A 15,630-nucleotide genomic window follows, 5' to 3' on the forward strand; every position below is an offset into this window, starting at 1 on the left:
TCTGGTTGGTACGAACGGATCCGCCGGATCGGCTCTCGTCGATATTCTGTTTCGATTTCGAATTAAAAGATTATGACGATAATAAACTTGGCTAATCATTTTTATTACAGCCCAGCGCGCCATCTGTTACCACGAAAAATCTCGGAAATCGTTTTCTCGGCTCGTCTCTTTCCCAGAACTGCTCTCCGATCGAGATAAGTCCCTGGGAGCCAGCCCCTCCGCCAGGAAAACTCAAAGATGGTTTATTAATTTTCCATAACTTAAATACATATATTTATTTGTTCTTCTCAATAGATTTATTTTTGTGGTTTTTTAGTTTTTATTTTGTTTCTTGTTTTGGGTTGCGTAATAAATTATGAGACTATGCTTAATGCTTACGAACAGAGAGTGAGACACGGTTTGCAGCCGTGTATAATTTAATTGTGGTAATCAATACGTGTACGATCGCTTATGTCTAGGGTTATCCTTCCGATGAAGGGAAATTAGAGTGTGTGTGTGTGTGTGTGTGTTAGTGTGGGCGGTTGGGGATTGTCCCCTTTCGGCTAACAACTAAATTAACTATGAATGTTAGATATCTTTTGTGGTTCTCTCATCTGTGATATGGAAAGCATTTAGCTGGGACCTCGACCAGGGCCTCGCAGTTCGTAATTTGTATTTGTTTTGTTTTTTTTTTTAACATTTAATATCACAATTTCTCATATATATTTTTTTTTGTTTAGATTTTTCTCAGTTTTTATTCCTAACCCATTCTCGAAAGCAAAGCGTTTGGATTTCGAAATGTGTGTTTAATATTAATAATGTGTGTGTGTGTTTTATACGAAGTATGTACAGAAGTGGAAAATAAATCTAATTTACGAGTAGTAGGAAACAAAAGCCTGCGCTCGGCGTTCGCATCTAAATTTATAGCATGTCATATTATTGCACATTCCAAATAGATTATTAACATGTTGTGTGTGTGTGTGTGTGTGTGGTTGTTTGGGTGTGAGGGGTTTGGTTATAATATATCATATATATGTATTTACACATATCTTGCTTAGGTACCTATTATATTTATATTAGCATATACCTTAAGATTTGCTTTAAATTCGAATTTTGATTTTACTACGCCTTCACTGCTGCTGCTTCTGCTGCGACTTTAGACACGGATGCAGATACAAAGATATAAAGTACACTGTGTGCCTGCTTCCGTTCTTAGTTTTGGTTCCGAGTGGAACATGAAACGCCATCAGTCTCTCCATTCCCAGCCGCCTTTGGTTCCCTCTGCAGGTTCGCTTTGTTTAGCTGGAACACAAATCGCTTTTGATGCATCTTTGGATACGTTTCATGATCCTACCCAGTATTGGTATTGGTATATAGGTATATATAGGTTCTCCTGGAACGCGCCCCGATATGTTATCATAAAAAATTGTTTATGAAATAACCTCGGGGCCGGAGCGATCGATCGTAGATCATAGCTAGCCCCGCAGCATTCTCACTTCTCCTTTCGCCCGGCGGAACAACAATCAAATAATATTTTTGTGGGCAACATTTTATAAATATAAAAAGATTTGTGTACACCGACCGGCCGCTCTCTACCCCCCTCCTCTCTTGAGATCATTTGGTTGCGAGAATCGATTGCATCTTGACTGAGTCTGGGCCACCGGGATGGGATGATCGCCGGCCGTCTTCTGGGAGTGAGCAGGATGATCTAGATCGCTGGCTGGCGATCTTGATCCGGATCGTGCTGTGGCTAACTGAGTGTTTACTTATTTGCGATAACCTTTACACTCACTCATCTGTAATTGAAGAGAGCAAAGAGTAAAGAAAATGGTTACTAAAACTGTGATAATTATGGTTTTTGGGGAGGGTTCTTGAGAGAGGGTCTTCTTGGATTAATACTAAAATATATACAGAAAAAACTAAGTAAGAAACTAAAGCCATCAATGGGAAATCTAGCTTTTAAATTAATTTAAACTATTAATTCCCTTTTCAACGATCAAAAAACCCCTTGCAATATGTAAGTAATCCAAGGTTTTGAGGTGGGAATGACTAGGATTGAGATGAGTTTGACTTGGAAGACTTACATTTTACGGCACGATTTCTGAAGGTCTCCTGCTCCATGTCGCGGATCTTGTGGGTCAGCATGTGCTGCTTAAGGTTTCCCTGCAAGAATAAAAAAAAGTATAAATACTTTAATTAGTATTTGCTTTGACTTTAACTTTAACTGATCGAATCTCTGTTAACTTGAAAACCCCCCGCAGCTACTCTGATTGCAACCAGAACTCACCTTGGTGGTAAAGCCGCGATCGCAGATGTTGCACTTGAAGGGCCGCTCCTTGGTGTGGCTCCTGTAGTGGATCTCCAGCGCCGAGTGGCAGGGGAATGTCTTGTAGCAGATGCCGCAGGTGGTGCTGCCGCGGACGCCGCTGAGCGCCAGCGGATTGAACGGAGCCGCCGGCATCACGGACTGGGCGATCTGGTTCATGGCATTGCACATGTTCTGCGTGGTGGCGGGCGGGAAGAGTGGCAGGTTGGGGAACATGCCGAAGGGCGGCCGGGCGCCCATCAGAGGATTTGGTGGACCCCCAGCTCCGGGCACAGCTCCTCCAGGTCCGCTCTCTGTCCGCTGATTAGGTTGCGGGGAGTTCTGGCGCTGAGCAGCCGCTGCCGCCGCCGCAGCTGCTGCTGCAGCCTTTTGCTGCTCCTCCGCCGCCTGCCGACGCAGGTGCTCCTGGTGCTGGTGCAGAGCCGCCATCTGCTGATGATGATGGTGTTGCGCTGCCGCAGCAGCAGCCACTGCGGCTTGTTGCTGCATCAGGTGCTGGTGCTGCTGCTGCAGATGGTGCTGGAGTCCGGGAGGCAGGCAATCAATGCCCACGGTCGGCGGCAACGGGGAAGAGAGCAGGGAGGCGGGCGCATGGCCACTGGGTCCGCTGGAACCACTGGGGCTCCTGGGCCGGTTGGGCGGACTCACAGGCTCCTCCTTTGGCAGCGGCGATCGCGAGCTGGAACTGGAGGTTGGAGCAGCTCGTGGTGTGAGGTCCAGAGCTCCCTGGGAGGCCTCCGACCGGGCTGGCGAGACACTGCGTTTCGGCGCAAGGTGTTGGTTCACCGAGGGCGAAGTGGGCGCCGAAGTTGAACCCGCCGAGTGGCCATGACTCGAGGCAGAGGATCTCGGTCGCACAGAATTCGTGCTGGCCGCATCGAGCCGTAACTTCTGCTCAAACAGCAAGGACTTGAAGTCATCTCCCGACCTCGGCCTGTCACCCTCCTGCTCCAGGTGGCTGTTAGAGAGGTGCTCCGAAGATACATCGTCGTCGAATTCCTCCCCGCAGTCCATGTTATCGTCCAGATCTCCCTGCGAGGACTCAGACCCCAGGCCACCGTTGTGAGCTCCGTGGTTGGGAGCTCCCGGTGGTCCACCAGGACCGCCTGGCATGGCACCAAAGTGGAAAGCAGCCGCTGCGAAGGGGTTGATGAAGTGACCCGGCATCATGGAGGGCGGGGGATCTCTGATTTCCGCCGCCTGGATCTGCTCCGGTGTGAGGTCAGTGGGCTCGCCCGTGTGAAGACGGATGTGCTGCTGCAGGACGAGGGCATTGGAGTACTTCTTGTGGCACACGGGGCACTGGTGGAAGTTGCGCATTGGCGGACGGATCTTGTGCACCGCCATGTGGGTCTTAAGGTTGCCCTTGGTGGTGAAGGCACGTCCACAGATGCGGCACTTGAACGGACGCTCGCCCGTGTGGGTGCGATAGTGCATCTGGAGGGCACTCTTGCAGGAGAGGACGCGGTCGCAGACGACGCACTGGTTGGGATCGCTGATCTTCTTGTTCTTCATCAGCTCCTTGAGCTTCATGGTCTCGGAGGTGTTCGAGACCTCGATGAAGTTCTCCCACGAGTTGTCGTTGCTGTGAGGACGCGGCAGAAGGGCGGCCATCTCATGCTTGATGGGATTGAAGAACGGCGATCTGGCCATGTGGTGCGGATGGTGGTGTGGCGGCGGCGGAACTCCCGGAGGCAGGGTTCCTCCTGCCGGAGATCGCACGGGGGAATGGTGCTCGGGTGAGTGGGTCTTGGCGGTGGTAAAGTTGAGGGGGAAGCGCTCGGCGAAGAAGTCCTCGCGCGGCGGCAGTTGACCCGGCGTGGGCAGGTGATCCAGGTGGGATTGGGAGCCCGGAGAGGACTGCTGGTGCATCAGGCCAGCGGGCTGAATGGGCTGCACCACCGGGGGATAGCCCAGGTGGCTGCTGCGGTGGTGTTGGTGATGCTGGTGATGATGATGATGGTGGTGGTGATGTGGCGAGCGCTCTGCCTTGGGACTTGGCGAGGGTGTTCTCGGCGGTTCCGAGCGGCGATCGTCCTCCTGAGCCAGCTCCGGATCAAACGTCAGGCGCTCCTCCTTAATGCTCACTTCGAGGGGCAGAGGTTCCGGTTCGGGCTCTGAAGCTTCCGCACTCTCCTCCTCTCGCTCTTGCTCCTCCTCCCGTTGGTCCTTATCCTCCTCTACCGGCTCACTCTTCACCGCCATTTGTCCCTCCTGCTCTTGATTCTGCTCCTCCTCCTCGTGGCGTGGCGAGGGCTTCCGCAGATCCGTGGGCAGATCTTGCGGGAAAAATGGATGTGGCGCAGAGGCACCCAAGCTATTGAGGATACCCATGGGCGGGCGGTAGAGGTTCTGCAAGCCAGGGAAGGCCGGGGCGAACGAGGTGGGGGCAGCGCTCACCGGAGGCGGAGCTGGCGAGTGCGTGGGTGAGCTGTCCGTGGGCGACATCTGGTCCAGCAGTGGCGGATGGAACTTGTCCATGTGCTCCGGAATGGGCGTGGCATTCATGGGCACGTGCGGGAACTTCTGGGCGTGGCGCTGGAAGTGAACCTTAAGGTTGCCCTTGGTGGTGAAGCGGCTGCCGCAGACGTTGCACTTGAAGGGTCGCTCGCCGGTGTGCGACCTGATGTGGATCTGGAGGGCGGAATCGGAGCCGAAGACCTTGCCGCAGTACCGGCAGCGGTGCTTAAAGAAGGGCTCGTTGCGACTCTTTCCATCTGCTGACTTCTCGCCGAAGGCGAAGTCATCGGCCATGTTGTTGGCCAGGATTCCCTGCGAGGCGGAGTCCAGCACCTCCTGGGCGCGCTTCTGCAGGAGATCCAGGGAGTTGGGCTCCGGCAGATCGTCGTGGTGGGTAATGATGCTGGAGGCCAGGTCCGAGCCGAAGGGGAGCGGCGTGTTCTCCATCTCGAGCTTGAGCTTGGCCAACGCGTCCTGGGTGGAGCTCTCCTTTTGCGAGGTCTCCGAGCTTAGCCTGCGATTGGGCTGGGACTCGTGGTCATGCTCCCTTCTTCGCTTCAGGGACTCGCTGGGGGAACCGGAGGATTCGCGCAGAGGAACACCAGCATTGATCAGGTGCTGGCGAGCCTTGGCTTCTGCCATGCGAGCCTCAGCCTTCTGGCGCAGCTCCATATCGGCAATGCGTTCCTCCTCCTCGTAGGTGTCCGTTTCCAGCTCTTGGTCTTGGTCCTGCTCCTGTTCCTGCTCCTGATCCTCATCGGCATCCAGGTCCTGTTTGGCCTGGTTAAGTGCCAGTTGCGACTGCAATTGCTGGATGAGCTGGATCTGGAAGAGCTGCTGCTGCTGCAGATTAAAGAGGGTCTGCTGCAGGAAGGCCAGCTGCTTCATGGCAGCCTCGTTGTCGGCCCCCGAGGAGCCATTTGCAATAGTCTTGGCTGCAAACTGGGCAATGGCCATCTGCATGTTTTGGATAACCTCAAGGGTCACCGGAGTGCCAGCAACTCCCGGTAACTCTCCCTGTGTTTCGGGCAAAACGCTTCGCGTTGGCTCATCCGACATCTCCACATCCACCTCGATGTCCTTGTTATCCTTATCCTGCTTGGGAACTCTCTCAATGGCCGCCTCTTCGGCACTGGCCTCGGCCACCGGTGAGCTCGGCATGGAGCCACTGGCATTGGGCTCCCGCTCCTCTGATTTTGGCTTGTTCATCACCACCATGTTGTTGTTATCCTCAACAGTTTCTAGATCTGGAAGCGCTTCTTGGCTCTGCTTTGCCTGCTCCTCCTGTTGGTGCTCCTCCTCCGGCTCGGGACTGCGACTGGGACTGGCCGTGGTGGTGGCCGTGGTGAGCGGCGAGCAGCCGCCGTTCTCCTCCTGATCGCTGCCTATTTCTGTGAAATGATAAGAAAGCAAAATGTAACTTTAAAAGGGGTTTCCTAATTGTACTTTTTGCACAAAAAATTAATTTTAATTCTTAAGATCTGTTAAAAATCTATATAATTTTATAATGTAAACCCCACATTGTCATATTTTCCTTTGTGTATCCCACAGAATTCCAGCGACTCTGTGGTTGCTAGGAAACCAAAATAGTCAGAGACTGGTCGGGATCTCTGCCCATTTCCCGATAACTCAACTACCTGTTGGTCACCACCCCTGTCCCCCCCTTTGGGCTGCATATGACTTAATCGCCGGCAATTGTTCGCTGCAATGCGTTGATGTTGCTGGCGGGAGTGGGGATGCTGCCGGTTGCTAGTTGCTGCTGCTAGTGGCTGCCAACTGAATGCAATTACATTTCTTGTTGAAGCATGTGTTCTCTCTCCTTTTCCCGCAGTTGCAGATGTTTTCCTTTTTTTCTTGTATTTTTTTTTTTCTCTTTGTGCTGCCCACAATTAGTCTTCGAGTCGATCGCTGGTCTGCTGCAATTGTTGCTGCTGCTGCTGCTGCTGTTGTTGCTGCTAACCGACTGATGCTCACTTGTTGCCAGGTGAGCTGTCCAAGGGGAGAAAGCAGTTGACAGCCGTTTGGCCTGGTCCAGTGCCTCTGACTAATTAATCGCGGCGAGCCTAAAAAGCAAACCAAGTCACAGATTGGTCCACCGGCCACTTTTGCCGCACACGCACATAAAATATAATTTATGATAACTCAGAGCCAACGAACTGGGGCCACCACACTCGCTCTCGGCTCGCTGGATCGTTCGATATATATAATAAAACATATTTCTGCACAAATCAAACGAGTTGGGCGAGTTTTCTGTTTCTGTTTCTGTTTTCGTTCACAAAATACGAGAAGAAAAAGATATACAGATACGGAGGAGTACAAAAGATACGCAGATAGAGCGGCTGGAGACTATCAGCGCCATTTGCATATCGATCGCATTAATATTATTTTTATTATTACTTTTCGCTGGCGAATTAATTTTGAAGATTCCACGGAATTTGTTTATAATGAATTTTCGTGACTCTTTGTGTTCGTTCTGATCGCAATTGCAGTTCAAAAACGAAACCGCTCGGCCGGAGGAGTTATGATTATGATTGCCGATAAGTAAAGTGTATTTTAATTAATTGAAATTAATTATAATGCTGCCATAAACCTCTCAGGCGGCGGCGCACAAAACGCTCAAAACGAAAAATAAAACAACTTCCAATTATGACGAACATAAAATTGTCTCGAACATGGTTAAGTCATTTTGCAATTGGTAATAAAATTGTTAAATTTACAATAACAATAAACGCCGCTTGTTTATTGTGTCCGATTGCTGCGTTTGGGGCCAATGCCTTGCCTTAGCCCCCGGTTCGGATTCGATTTTTAGTTTGCCGTATTTTAGTTCCTCGGACGCGTGGGTGCCTCAAAACAAAATATCCAAACATTTAACCGAGTCTATCTATATATATATATATATATATATATATATTTGTATATGTGGGGCGGGAGGGGAGCCGTTTAAAGATTTATTTTTTGTGTCTTCAAAAAGTGTATTTTGTTCTACTGACAACTGGGCGGGCGGGCGAGGTTCATTCCGCCCAGGGGCCAGATAAATAAATATGAAATTGTGAAACGAGACGCTGCTGTCGGCAGGAAATTATATTTCCCATTGTCGAAAAACACACGCACTAACCGCTTCTATATAAATTAAATCGGGCCCGTTTAAAGGTGGATTAAGTCAAGTCATAAATTTCGCTAAATTCGAATGAATTATTCCCGCTCTGCATGCGCAACTGAAGCGAATAAATCCCCGAAGAGTGTTGAGAGTGTTGTATTATAATTTAGCCAAGTCACCCCTTAGATACTCATAATTGCTAACCCCCCCAAAAAAGTCTGTCCATCAACTCATTAACCAATGTCAACTTTTTGGCATTTTATGTGTCCAAATATTTTCAACGAAATTGTGGTACGCTCATAAATTTTGTTTTGGTTTATTTCAGCTTTCAGCGAATCGATTTTTTACCCCAACAACCGAAAACTGGTAAATTAAATTAACCGAAATACATTCTAGGAATATTGCAGAAGAAATGTATGCTAAATTCAAGCTCGTTAATTTATTATACTTCTAGCTTAAGGCTCTTTTGCAGACTCAATCATAGTTATCAAGCTGAGGGTTTAAATATTAAACTATTATATTTATATTGTTTTATTATAAAATTAATAATTAAGTTAAAGAGTCATAAAGCACTATATTTCATAATTTAATATTATAGAATGTTCATTTAAATTGGCCTGAATGATATCAATATTTTATTCATTTAATGTTTAGATTAGATTGCTTTTTAGAAAGTATAATTACAACAAATTCAATCATTGTTTAGCACTTTGAAAATCCATTTCTCCTAAATTCCCCCTAAGTAAACCTTTAGTTATAGAACTGGCGACTTCCTTGGACTCGTACCTCCACCTCGACATCTTTCAGTTCATTCCTCTATGAATTGAATTTTGCATACGCGTCGACTTTAGTTCTGGGACTGACTTTCAATTATTCCATCGTCATATTCAATATGCAAATCGCTGCGAACCAACCGTGAGCTCGGTGGCCTGAGGTGAAACAAATGTTCAGCAAATTGGAAAATGCAAAACGGAAAAGCAAAAATAAAACCAAAACCGAAATACGAAATTCGAAAGAAAAAAAAAACACTACATAAAATATACACAAACAGTGCGAGTTAAAAACAGCAGAGGCAAATCGAGTGAGTGGCATAATTGAATAATATATCCCAAGTCCCGTCCGATCGATCGGATTGCGCCTGCCATAGGTCAGATCCTCCGTTTTAGGCATACATTTTTCATGGGTACTTTGTGGCGATGTTGGGCGAATTAAGGCAGTAAATGGAAAAAAGCTAAATCGCATAAATAAAAATAATTAAATAATTAATGTCATTAAGTTATGCGAGCGCGAGGGACTTCGATTACAAAATGTAGCGACACAAATTGATGGGCATTTCCATATTTACTGGCGATATATAAACATGTATATAAAAAGGTGTGTGTGTATATACCCTATATAAATCATATGGAAATAAGCGCCAACTCGCTGCGAATCTGCTTCGATTTTCATTTTTTGCGATATTAATTTAATTTATTATCCCGCACTAATGAGTTAACATTTATTAATGCCCGAAGCAGCAACAACAACACAACTATACTGTATATATTCCACCTCCTATATGCCATCATATGCGGTTTATAAATAAAAACCGCGCCAAACAAATTGATAAAAGCAAAAAAAATGTATATACTCTCACACACAACTGAAACTGTTTATCACCTTTTTAAAGCTTATGGGGCAGCAATTTTCCAAATTTAATGAGAACTCATTTGTAATTAAGAATATCGGATAAAAATATATACACACTTTGAGGAAGAAAAAGGAAACACTTTTGCACTTTATTCAACTTTAATTTAATATAAAAAAATTAAATTGAGTTACTGTCTGTTGCCTTGTGTTGTAATTTGAGCCTCATCAGTCTCAAAAATATCAATAAATATAATTAAGTTTGCTGCTGGCATGCAAATGTCCAAAAATCGAAGCTTTCAAAACCAATTAAAGAAACACGCCTGCCAAGAGGCCTCCAAAAAAATCAAAAGCCAAAAACAAAACACTAAAAACCAAACTCAATCAAACTCATTTTTGTGCCTTTCCCAAAACTTATTTCTTCTATATAAAATCCGACGAAGCCATATTTAAATCATATCGATTTTAAGTTGCTCCATTAAAACGAAATCGATTTTTGATTTATCATAAAAAACAAGATCGGTCGAGAGGGAGGGGGCGCGCGAGGGCCTTAACCAATAGCAGCTGTTGACGTTTAAATTAAAACAAATCACAAACTGGAAATGCTAAACCGAAGAAATATAATTTATTTGTATAAATTTATCCATATAACCGAAGGGGGGGGAAAAACTGGTGCAGTCAGCGCTGCAAAACACTGTAAAGGGTCTAGGTCTTCTGAATTTTTAAAGCGCATTTTAAAAAGTATTTAAATGGGCTGCCTACGTTTTTCTATAGCTTCTGATATCGACAGTGCCAAAGAAGTCACAATTATTAATGTTTGACCAAAATTTTTGGTTTCCATTTTCGAGTCTTATCAGTTGAATGGAAAACGGTTAAATCGCTGCCCGTAGGCCGATCAAGAAATATGGCGAGACGAAAGGAAACAACAATAATGACAAATTTGATAACCAATTTTAAATGGTTCAAAAACGTATGTCTTTCTGAAAAGGCTTTTAAATTTTGTTTTATGGGGAAAGACTTTCTATTTTTTTTTTCTCTCTTTGTGTTAAAAGCGTTTACAAATGACAAATGAAACATGTGATAACATAATTTCAAGCAGACAGCATTTATTTTTTTTACCAAATTTTTCTCTGTGAAGCAATTATGTCAAAAATAGTTCTAAACATTTCAGTTTATATCGTTGTGCCTGCTGTTTTAAAATTTCAATAAAGTCATTGTCTTTAATTTTATATTATAAATTTCCCTTTTAACCAAGATTTCCTCAATTAGCTTTAATAGCTTTAATTATTCAACTTTATTTTAAAATATTCTCCCAATTTTCCTATTGGTTGCTATCAAATTCAAAGTTCCTTTATTTAAAGCAACTTATTTTCCTTGCAAGCTCACCTTTGTCGGCGCTGCGAGCGCGATCCTTCAGCTGTTTGACAATGCCATATTTCACTGTACCAAATTGTATCATTTTATTGATGGTCTCCTGGTGATTATCCTTGAAGTCACTACGCATCGCACACAGAACGTTGGACAAGTGATTTTTCATCAAGAGAACTTTTTCGAATGCACTTCCGTTTCGTGTGGTGAGTGTTGCTTGTTGGCTTTTTTCAAATATATTTTCTAATCATACTGGTTGAACATTGCACTGTGTTTGTCATATTTTCTTTTTTAAATATTATTTTGTGTTTTCACCGAGCGGAAAAATAACAGAATTTTCGATTTGGTTTTTGGTTTTATTCTCGACACTTTGCGTTTTGCCGACGGCAGTGGTGGCGGCTACGTATTACCGCTGGCCTTCGCTCGAGCGGATCGATTTGGTTTACTGAATTGATACTCTGTGTTTAGCGGAGGGCTAAACTACGGCTGCCGTTGATTGTCATCGTTTGTCAGAATTTTCGCGGAAAACGCAGGAGTCGTCGGCTGGTCTGGGAAACTGTGCGCGTTACGCATACGCAACGTGGCTCTGCGAACGTTCAGCGCGGCGTCGAAAATTACACTGACACAAACAAAAACAGCCGCTCGACCCGACACTTCGCCTCGGCGCTCGTCTGCGCTCGGCTTTCACCGTTCGCCGCTCGGCTCGCGGCGCTCGGCACTCGTGAGCGCAGCAACCGGTTTCACAGTGTGTGTGTGCGTGTGTGTCTGCATTTTTATTATTACAGCAACTGGCATATCCTGACAGTCATTCAGCCAACCCACCTTATGCTCACTCACTCACACACACTCGCCTCACACGCTCTCTCGCTCGCATTTCATATAATTTTTCATATGCGCCCTCTCGCTCCCTCTCATCATAATTTTTATTAAATTGCTCGGCCTCTCGCTCGCACGCTGTTACTGTTACTGTTGCCAGCCCTCTCGCTCTCAAGAGGGAGTGTTGTAGTTTTTTTTTGTTTTGTTCGGATGCTCAGCCGCAGTCGCTGTTTTTACCTGAGAAGTGAGAAACGAGAGAACTGAGACGTTTATGAAACTTGTTCGGCAAATTATGAGCTTCTCTCTCGCCGCAAAAAAGAAAGAACAACAATATATGGAAAGGCTATAGTGCACTGACTATAAAAATACCGGGCACACTGTGGAATATTATGCGAAAGCTTTTTAAAGTATGGTTTACTTTGGATAATAAAAATTGCATACTTTTGGCGACTGCCTGCAAGGAATATTATTACTTCTCCTATTAGATTTGGGTGTGATTATAAATACAAAAACCGATCTACAGATAGCTCTGAATTTTTACGAATTTGTGTGATAATTAAAGAATTAAATCAATTGTAAAATGCCTTTGAAAAGCTAATTAATGTTCGTATAGCAAGTCTGGTATCTGTAGCTCCCATAATTCCCATGATCTTAATAGAATGTCTACTTGATAAAGCCAATCCCCGTTACATACACATACAAAGACACTGTATCTGTATACCCCTTGAACTCTTCGAATAGCGGGTACAATAAGCTGCGTCGACGTTGACTGCGACAGCGGCAGCGACTTCCTTCCGCCTTTTGCGGCTCACCTTTGCGCCATTGTTGTTGTAATATTCTTCACTCTTTTTAGGGGCATGCTCTCGCCCTCTCTCGTTCGCTCGCCCTCTTGTTCGCTCTCGCTCGCACTCCCCGATTAATAATTTATCATAATTTATGGGAGGAACCCCTCTCGCCTTTGGGCCCTTGGGCAGACTGCCATCTCGCTCGCACTAGTTGGGGCGCACGCCTGCCATTTGTTGCGCTCTCCTGTTCCCCCTCTCGCTCGCTCGCTGCCTGTCCCGCTCTGGAGCGCAGTTATGAGCGCTACTATTGTTGTTGTTGCCTTTTTTAATTTCGGTTTTATAAGATTTTGTGTTCTTTCGCTATTGTGTTCGTGTATGGAATCCACCACCACCACCACCGACGCTGCGCCCCCGCCCCCTTTTATCGAAGAATTCTGACTTGGGTGACTTCGCTTATTCGTCGGCTTGTGTGGGGAGTGAGAGCTATCGGTGTGTGTGTGTGAATATTATGAGCCATTCATCAAAATGTTTCTTTTTCGGTTCTTGGCATTTCGTTTCTTTTTGACTTTCGGGCAACTCCCACTTCTCTAATTGCGTTTCCTCCCTCTCTTTCAGGAATTTTTAGCACTTCAAGTTTTTGTTTTTTAATAAAAGAAACTTTTGTACCAGCTCCCAAAATTTAATTGCAAATGTTCTTTTGTATTTCAGCAACACCTGTCGGCGATAAAAACTTTTTGTTTTCGATTTTAATTGCAAATTCTTGGGCGGTTTATAAAACATGTGACAAATGAGTTATGATTAACTGACTGTCTTCAAGGTTATATTGGAGGGACACTGACTAAGCTTCAATTGTTTATGGAAAAACCATTAGGCAATCGAAATAATTATAATTAAGAAACATCTGGGAGTAAAAAATTACATTGAGTTTTAATGGGTTTTGGGATAAATCGCTAAATAAGGTTTTCTAATGGGTAAAAATTAAAGAACGAATTAGTTAATTTTACTTTTGAGACCCCTTTAATATGTTTTCGAACGTATTTTATGATTATCCTTTTTATATCATGGTTTTAGGTAAAAAATCGCGAATAAAGAAACTATCTAGGATTCTTGTGGCAGGAAGCTACTTACCCCCTGTAAAATCCTTGGAATTCTCCGCTGCAAGTTGACTTTATTATGGAATCTCCGGGTATGTGATGGAGTCGTGCGCGAAAGGGAGGGCACTACGCGGCTCCTCGGGAAAGAACAACAATAAGCTGGAAATAAGAGGAGGCATTAATAACGCTGTCGGAGTCGGCGTCGCTGCTAGCAGCATGGTGGAGTGTGTGGGGAAGGGGCAGAGGCTGTCATAAATTCTGGCGAGAGCAAAGGAAACCCGAAGAGAGCGCCAATAAAATGAACAGCAAAGCGGGAGAAGAGGGGCCGATAATACATATTAAAAGGCGAAAGAAAGACGGCAAGCAGAAAAAAGTAAGAATAGGGCGGAAGAAGGGCGGGGGGAGCCACCTTGCGCACCAGTAAGAAGAAGCCACTAACACCAGCACAAGGCACCCGAGGCCATGTGTGTCTATGTGTGTATAGGAGAGAGGGTTTGTTTATGTACAAGACAAATACATAATTCATAACGCTCATATTCGCTCATTTTGCGCCAGCGTCGACCAACGAAAAAGCGGATCTGCCCTTTTCATATCTGCCATCATATTCACACCCACACTACAACACACACACATTGGCACCCACACATACTCATCAGTACACACACACAGACGCCAGCGCAGCAGACAAGTTTTTGATAGACTCTCATAATCATAACGAAAACAACAACAGCGAACCGAGGCAATACGAACCGCATCGCATCGCTGCCTCTCGCTCTTCGATTATTGCTGCCTACAGGTTGCCTTCTCTCTCCCTCTCCCGCCCTCTCGCACTCTGTGCTCTTGCGCTCATTTTCGAAATGTCAGCTATTTCTGTCGCACTCTTGCGCACATGCTCTCTTGCAATTGCTGCTGTTACTCTCGCAGTTACTGTTAAAAGTCTTATACGCCCTTAGCGGTGGCATTTTCGAAAATGTTAGAAGACTTACCGAAAAGCAGGGGAAAGACAATGTTAACTGCTGTCGAAGTTCTGGAATTCGAATTAAAATAGGAAACTGATTTTGAAGAATTTATTAGTCTTTATGAGATTTATATTTTAAATAATGAGTTTACTTTCATAATTACAAAGACTACTTTATATATTATTTCGATCTAATTTAATGCTAGAATTCAAAAAAAATATTTTTAGAAATTCTTTTAAAATGTTCAGTAACTTTTATTGATTTTACAAAAGAAGAGTTAATTGTTATTTAATTAAGGCACTTGCATTGATTGCTAATTTACTTTATAATCTTGCCTTAGATAATTAAGATAATCCATTTCCATGGGACATTTCCACTGAATTCTTCTGAGCTTCCTATTTAAAATCCAAAATCTTTTATGTCTATGCAGATTGGGTGGCCGCCAGTCATCGTTAAACGTTAGCGATAGGCATGATATATGGATGTCCGATGTCTGGCTATGAATAGAGACAATCTTCACAATCCATTAGCTTCATAACCATAAACAATGGCACGGATATATTTTATATTTATTCGCTAAAACTCAATAAGGTCAGCCATTGAATTGCTTAATTAACTTGCGACGCGACAGCCTTTTATTTATTTTTGTTTGTTTGTGGAAGAAACTTGTCAAAACAGTTGAGTTTTGTGCTAAAAGCCGCGAAATGGCTGCCAAAATGGTTCCCAAAAGTTGTTTACGAGTTTTTTTGGGGGCGGTCTGATGGATTAGTATTTGCTATGCTTAATACTGTCTTGAAGTTATATTCCTAGCTTGGAAAATAACCAACTAAGGTCAATATACATATATTAATAAATTAATTAAAGCTGCGAATACACATATTATAGTTGTTTACGCCTTAAAGTTCTATTTTAATTCGTTTTTTAAGTCTCAAAAACTCTGCATAAATTTTAAAGTAAAGGATTAACATTGTTATTACCTTGATATTAATTATTCATTGCCATCCATCGATTGAATACTTAGTAATCAAAAATGCAATCGCCCAGCCCGGGTTTTGTCACCCCGATTTTGTTTCCGATTCCCATTTCCAAGACCCCCTCCGACCTTATCGCCGGGCGTTAA

General features: G+C 44.5%; 1 protein-coding gene across 3 annotated transcripts; it reads right to left on the reverse strand.

Annotated features, from left to right (window-relative positions):
• Positions 1-249: 249 nt before the first annotated feature.
• On the reverse strand, positions 250-14,683 carry salm (spalt major). Of its 3 annotated transcripts, XM_070287314.1 has the most exons (5): positions 14,538-14,683; positions 13,586-13,710; positions 2,267-6,156; positions 2,064-2,142; positions 250-1,775 (listed from the first exon to the last, which is right to left on the reverse strand). In XM_070287314.1, the coding sequence occupies exons 3-5, from the start codon at positions 5,981-5,983 to the stop codon at positions 1,768-1,770; spliced, it is 3,804 nt and encodes a 1,267-aa protein (XP_070143415.1). In that variant the 5' UTR covers positions 5,984-6,156; positions 13,586-13,710; positions 14,538-14,683; the 3' UTR covers positions 250-1,767. The 3 variants fall into 3 exon arrangements, with proteins under 3 accessions (XP_070143415.1, XP_017032828.1, XP_070143413.1); XM_017177339.3 differs by lacking the exons at positions 13,586-13,710; positions 14,538-14,683 and adding an exon at positions 10,875-11,468; XM_070287312.1 differs by lacking the exons at positions 2,064-2,142; positions 13,586-13,710; positions 14,538-14,683 and adding an exon at positions 10,875-11,469.
• Positions 14,684-15,630: the final 947 nt, after the last annotated feature.

The sequence above is a fragment of the Drosophila kikkawai genome, chromosome 2L, assembly GCF_030179895.1.
Source record: "Drosophila kikkawai strain 14028-0561.14 chromosome 2L, DkikHiC1v2, whole genome shotgun sequence".
NCBI lineage: Eukaryota > Metazoa > Arthropoda > Insecta > Diptera > Drosophilidae > Drosophila > Drosophila kikkawai.